This window comes from Amblyomma americanum, chromosome 8, assembly GCF_052857255.1.
Source record: "Amblyomma americanum isolate KBUSLIRL-KWMA chromosome 8, ASM5285725v1, whole genome shotgun sequence".
Taxonomy (NCBI): Eukaryota; Metazoa; Arthropoda; class Arachnida; order Ixodida; family Ixodidae; genus Amblyomma; species Amblyomma americanum.
The window spans coordinates 15,169,429-15,176,118 of NC_135504.1; the positions used below are offsets into that span (position 1 = coordinate 15,169,429).

The following is a 6,690-nucleotide window of genomic DNA, read 5'->3' on the forward strand; positions in this document are numbered from 1 at the left end:
TTGTGCTGGAAGAGTGAGACACCGCGCAATTCCAGTGCTCCGAGCCATGCGTGAGACGCTGCAGTGGGTTCTGGAGATGTTGAGAGGCGCGATCACGCACGATCGACAATCGGTAACTTCCGCCGCTGGCTGCGCTTGACACATCCGGCGAACTTGCGATCGTGCTAATGTGGTATGTTTCAAAGTTAGTGTGTTATCTACGCGTGCCTAGGGAGCCTCTGCACCTCAGCGCGAGGGAGCACCTTGTGTATCAACTGGCCTGAAATCCCAAGCGGAGAATTGTTCAACTCTTCTCGGCGTGCTGGAAGCAATTTCCACGTGACGTGGCTAACACTGCCAAGTTAATATGTTTGGACTGTGTCTTACAGTAAATAGCAATTTTTCAATATTCAAAATTTTTGTTCAGGAATGTTGGACGTGTCTTTGTTTCCATTTCAAACACTGCTGCGAAGGCCACTTGGATGGTAGACTTTATTGTTTCCTCAACCCGGGCGCTGCTGATGTCCCTGTAACGGAACAGCTGGAGCTGTGAACAGCATGAACAACTACAAGAACTATACTCTTGCCTTCGGTGAATTCCTCAACAGTCGTCACGCGGCAAACACAAAAGAAACAAGATGTTGATGAATTTCAGGATAGTAAGCATCCGTACTGATGTTCAATGAAGTGCACTTTTTTGACTCCTGCCAGATGTCCCATTCAGAAAGTAACCCGAGCAGCACAGGTAATTCGCCCAATATTGCAACAAGATGGTACCGTCCTGGTCCTCTGTAGGGCCGCCCTTTGCCAATACAGCTCCAATGTTGGGCCAATTACCTGTGCTGCTTGGGAAAGCACTAAAAAATAAACACAGAATAAAAACAGGTCTTTCCTTGCCAGCGCGGGTCACTCGAAATTGAAAACCGAGCAGCGTTTCTTGGGGTTCATGGCCGTTCCGTTGGCGCACTTGAATGCTTTGGCGAACTCCGGGTAGTTGGCGAGCGGCGTGTTCAGCCTGATCTTTGCCGGAGGCCAGGGCGCATGCGCCAGCACCCGCGCCGTGTCCTCTCTCGGGTCGCAGAAGGTCTGGCCGTACATGAGAAAGAAGAGCTGGTCGGCGTCCACGTCGGGCAGATTGGCCAGCGACATCTCGAGCCTCTTGTAGTTGATCACCTCGATCTTGTGGATGTACAGCGACGTCCTGAACGCCTTGTGCAGGACCGGTACCAGGGCGTTGTCGGCAGCCACGGCTCTCAGGACCCGGCGACCGTTCACCTTGGTTTTGTTGATGGCCTGAGAAGATTAATCAGGGTCATATTTTCAATAATAATAATAATAATATCAATATTAATCGGTTTTTAGGGGAAAGGAAATGGCGCAGTATATGTCTCATATATCGGCGGACACCTGAACCGCGCCCTAAGAGAAGGAAAAAAGGAGGGAGTGAAAGAATAAAGGAAGAAAGAGATGCAGTAGTGGAGGGCTCCGGAATAATTTCGACCACCTGGGGATCTTTAACGTGCACTGACATCGCACAGCACACGGGCGCCTTAGCGTATTTTCCTCCATAAAAACGCAGCCGCCGCGGTCGAGTTCGAATCCCCCACTCCGGATCAGTAGCCGAGCATTCTAACCACTAAGCCACTGCGGCGGGTAGATATTGAAGCCGTACACAAATTAGCGCTTGAGAACTGCGTGCGGTTAAGTGTTAGCAAACGCGGTATGCACCACGGACAGTAAAAGTGTACTGGGCGTCAGTGTTCGACAAGCAAGTTTTCTACGCCGCCGCGGTGGCTCAGTGGTTAGCGCGCTCGGTTACTGATCCGGAGTTCCCGGGTTCGAACCCGACCGAGGCGGCCGTGTTTCGATGGAGGCGAAACGCAAAAGGCGTCCGTTTGCTGTGCGTTGTCACTGCACGTTAAAGATTCCCAGGTGGTCGAAGTTATTCCCGAGCCCTCCACTAAACTCTTTCTTCCTTTCTTCTCTAAGTCTCTCCTATATTCCTTGCCTTACGGTGCGGTTAAGGTGTCCGCCGAGATATGAGGCAGATACTGCGCCATTTCGTTTCCCCAACAACCAATTTATAATTTACGATTCACGCTGACCAGCCGCCTAAAATGCCTGCTCAGGTATGGACCGAACGTGTGTGGTTCATTCGTTGGCATCATTAAATTAGGCAATTAGGTTGTGAGGCAACGTTCGAGAGAATAACTGTTTTTTCGAGCAAATGCATCATGTGACATTTACACTGCCGACTGTACATAACAGCAACGCTGAAACTGAAAATATGAAGAGATAAAAGGAACGCGAGAGAACATACATGACCATCGACCGAAGTGGCACCTAGCAGCATACAGTCGAGCCCGGATACATCGAACCGAGTTATTACGAATTATTGGTTATATAAAGTACACAGATAATCCCGTTGAAAATTCTGTGTACAAGTACAGGAAAGTCGCGCACTGTAACGAACTTCGATTGCGCCGGACATTCGATATAGGGTTATTCCACGCGAAACATTCCAGTCCAAAAAGCGATCACCGTCGATTATTTTGAAAGAAACGTGGCTTTGTTGGCAATTGTGTGAACAGAGTTTCGTCGAAGTATTTTTGTCGAAAAAAAATTTGCTCACGTGAGACCTCTTTCAAGTTTCCGCGAAGAACCAAATGCAGGTTGGCGCTACGAAATTTTAAATTGAGCGTGAAACAAGGTAGAATGATCAATATTATTTTGAATGTTGCGCCGACATTCTTCTGTGTCTTGATCAATTAAACCACGTAAGAATTTTCTGCATTGTCTTGGTTCATTCAATAACCGAAAATACTGCATTTCAGGCAAGTTTTGCATAAGTTTCGTTAACGTACACGCCACAATCGTATTTCACCTCTTTCATGTTTTGTAGTTCATGCTAAACAAGTTTAAACTTTAAAAAGAGCGCTTTTTAAGAAAATTACTTCCACCCCCCACACCCCCCCCCCCCCCTCCAAAAAAAAATTTTCCTGAGGTTCGGGCACAAATTACGGACCAAAGGCCCTCCGGATTAAAATATCGTGGGATGGCTCATTATACACACCAAATTCTCAACTCGTAATCTAGAAATTTTAAATTCGAGTAAATTCGAGTACGCATAACCCCAATTAGAGAGCTGACCCTCTTTTTTATGCGTCTTCCAAGTTGAACTACATTAAGTAACTTTTGCGAACTAAACAATTTTGTTCCTGTGGCCTCTGTTATGTTACCGTTGCTTCCGTTTTTTTTTTTGCTAGAAAAGGATGTTTCTTTCCATCTTTTCGATTTTTCGTAAACTGTAGTCGCTTACCTGGGACCCGTACTGCTTCTGCAAGCAAGCGGTGGCTGACATATTGTGATGTTCATCGTACACCGTGCTGGCGGAGGAGAACAGTGGCCTCTCGTGGAAGGCCTTGTAGAGGAACCGCACCATGGAGCCTCCGAGACTTGTGGACTCCAGGAAGAACTCCTTGTTTCCTTTCAGCTGCATCTGGCCGATGGAGACGGGAACGACAAGTTTGTTGGTGTCCGGATCGAAGTCCCAGCGCACGTTCAGCTGGTTGTCCTGGATCTTGCCTCCAGAAGCGACCACGACGCGCAGCCAGGATTGTGTCATGGATCCTAGCCCCTGGACGTAGTTGAACGCTATTTCTTTTCCTGGTTTCGTCGCGTCGTTGCCGTAGTAGCGGTTGACGTCCTTGATGATCCGGAAGTACTTGGACTTCGCTTTTTTCATGGCCTCGTCAACTTTGCTCTTGCCTTTTGACGTCGGCTGGGCTTCAGTGATGACGTTTCTATCACAAAATGTGGGGCAGATAAGATATTTTATAGTATGTTGTAGTTCGGTTGTTTAGAGTGACCCACATTTCGTTAATTAGCTGACAGATTATACGGAGTCAAGCTCCTAGTGGCGGTTCTCTTTTACGTTAAGAGTTACCCGTTAACAATGTGCTTATATTGGTTGGTTTGGTTTAAGGGGGTCCAACGTCCCAAAGAGGCTCGGCTATGAGGGACGCTGTAGTGAAGGGTTCCAGAAATTTCGACAAACTGGGGTTCTTCAACGTGCACTGACATTACACAGTACACGGGCCTTCAGAATTCGACCTCCATTGAAATTCTGCTGCCGCAGCCGAGATCGAACCCGCGTCTATCGAGTCAGCGGCCGAGCGCCATAACCACGGAGTCACTGCGGCGGCGTGTGTGCTTGTATTGATTAGAATAACGGCCTGAGGGGGGCGAGTTGGTGCATGATGAAATGAACGGCGGCGCGAACAAGGACACTAACAAGAAAGAGACACCACATGCGCGCACTACCAACATATTGACTATATTGAATCAGAACCTACCTCCGTAAACATTACTGTTATATCTCTGAGGATCCTGAAGTGTAAGCCGCTGGTTATGCACTTCATTCGCTCTACAGCAAAAAAAAAACAGGCGCAGAAGCACCAGAGCTGCGTGCTCTCTCCAAGGCTCAGAATGTTCTATTCAAGCTATTTAATATTGACTGCTTACGTTACAGCACGCAACATTTGGGACCACAGACAACATCGGAAGCTCATGAAATGAAGCATTAAGGTACCAGGGCAAAACTGCTAGTAGTTGAACAGTATGTGCAAGCTCATTCTCACCTGTAAGACATCCTGACGATGACTTCTTTCTCGCCAGCACTCACAAACACTTGTAAGATCTGCGTGTCATTGAACTCTTTGAGGAACGCGTATCGATAAAGCTTGTACGTCGCCAGTGTGCACATCTTTTCGATGTCTTCCTTGCTAGAAGCGTCCGCAAGTTTCCTGAAGGGCATCAGTGCCATGGCTGCCCTCAGCTTAAGGAAGGATCGCATGTCTTTTTTCGATACTTTACCGAAGACCTTTACCAGATGTCTCAGGTACGCAGGAGACTTGATGATAACGCAGGAGTCCGCTTTGACTGAAACCGCGCCGCTCAGTAAGTTCCTCAGGTACGATGTCCAGTCAAAGGCAGTACTTCCATTGCCAACTTCCGAAGCTGGAATGTCCGCGTATTCCTTGAGGTGGTAGTACTGCTCGCCCAGGGGACCCGAGTACTTCTGGAGTTCGGATTCCATCTTCCCTGCCGAGTTGATAAGGTCTTTGACGTCATTATTGACCTTCCCTTTGTGACCGAGCAGATCAGCAGCAAACTCTTCAAAGGACTTCGTAAAGGCGTGCGGTACACGGAAGATTCGGTCTGCGCCATTGCCATCAGGTCTTGTCAGGACAGCGCACGTTTTCTGTGACCCCTCGAGCACGGACACGTGTACGACGGGGAAGACCTCAAGAACTCTGGAAAACGTCGCAAGCATGCTCTCTGTCACCGCCAAGTCCCCTTCCAGGTCCAGGTACTTCCACGTCTGCTTTAGTTGGGACCTCCACGAAGACAGGTCCAGCTGATTCGACAGGCAAGCTGAAAAGAACCCGGTGATTTTCTTCGACATCGTGGTTCTGTGAAACCAGCCGAGGTTCTGGTACTTGCGGATCACCTCTCTAACCTCGCGGATGTAATGGGCGACGGCGTGGTCGTAGACGTTCGTCTGCATCCGGTCGCTGGAGCAGACGTACTCGTAGAAGTCAGAGCATGGGTTGAGCGACCAGGCGACGTTCTTTCTCAAGTCTTCCGCCGTGGCTCGACAGGCACTTGACTCGCACTCAAAGTAGAGTGGCAGGTGCCGCGTCTGCCAGGGGTTCTCCCTCGGTGGTCTCAAGTCCAGAAGGGGCGGCAACGGCTCTGGTCGGTGCCTGTTCCGAATGGCGATCGCGGCGGTGACGATAATGGCCGACGCACCGGAGACGAGGAGGGCCGTGACGATGAGGTCCCGTCGGGACATTCGGAAGTTGGCCAGCGCGGCCGCCGTACGCCGCACCTGGGCGGGCCCGGCCCGGGCCGCTCCGAGGTCCTCGGACCTCGACGACTGCTGGTGCATTATTCAGCCCGCCCCTGTGACGGAATGAAGGCTTCTTCTTCTACTTCGATTCTTCGCTTGCCGAGCACGTGATGATCAGTGTGCTGGAGTAGTCATAGATTGCCAACTTTAAGGTGTATCCTCATATTTTATCCGCAATGATCATTTCACCTTTACTGATATTTAAGCGGAGATCACTGAAAAGGTATAGATCACCCGCTATAAATATCAAACTTCGCTCCCCATTCTGAGCGTTCCCACTAGACTTCGTCAGCTTCAAGGCAGCGTAGTCATCCTGCAGTAAACTGCGATGCGAATCATTCCAGTGCATGAGGGATAAATATTGGTTGATGAAAATGCGACCACTGTCACCTCAATACAAAAGACTGTCATGCCTCTCTGCATTCTCAACCTCATCAATTTCAAAACGAACTTAAACGTTCCGTTTCCTTGGTTAAGCCATGCACCTTTTATTTACTGTCTTTTTTCAGTTGGGTCCAATGGATGCTGTTTCTGTTCGTAGTAAGCTCTAATCGATATATCACAATAAGCTCATGTTTGTCATGAAAAAGTTAGTGATATTTGGATTCGCGGGAAAACGAAAACACAGGGACGCCTAATTTCATTATGTGTTGTCAGTGCCTTGGCATCGCAGCTCTCGACGCCTTTGCCGCAAGTCAGTGATGGAGATTGTAAAACCCACACGCTGTTCTTCCTGAGTTCTTAGCGTACACCACTTGTCACGGTTGGCAGTTCGACACTTCACACAGACTCCCCTA

The 6,690-nt window shown here is 49.0% G+C and overlaps 1 protein-coding gene across 1 annotated transcript; it reads right to left on the reverse strand.

The window, feature by feature from the left end:
- Positions 1 to 475: 475 nt before the first annotated feature.
- On the reverse strand, positions 476 to 5,943 carry LOC144100079 (neprilysin-1-like). Its single transcript, XM_077633122.1, has 3 exons — positions 4,620 to 5,943; positions 3,299 to 3,782; positions 476 to 1,272 (listed from the first exon to the last, which is right to left on the reverse strand). The coding sequence occupies exons 1-3, from the start codon at positions 5,930 to 5,932 to the stop codon at positions 886 to 888; spliced, it is 2,184 nt and encodes a 727-aa protein (XP_077489248.1). The 5' UTR covers positions 5,933 to 5,943; the 3' UTR covers positions 476 to 885.
- Positions 5,944 to 6,690: the final 747 nt, after the last annotated feature.

Coding starts and splice junctions, on each gene's coding strand:
- LOC144100079 (XM_077633122.1), bottom strand. CDS start 5,932: ATGCACCAGCAGTCGTCGAGGTCCGAGGACCTCGGAGCGGCCCGGGCC. Junction 3,783..4,619: donor ATCGTCAGGATGTCTTACAG/GTGAGAATGAGC, acceptor ATTTTGTGATAG/AAACGTCATCACTGAAGCCC. Junction 1,273..3,298: donor AGAAGCAGTACGGGTCCCAG/GTAAGCGACTAC, acceptor TAATCTTCTCAG/GCCATCAACAAAACCAAGGT.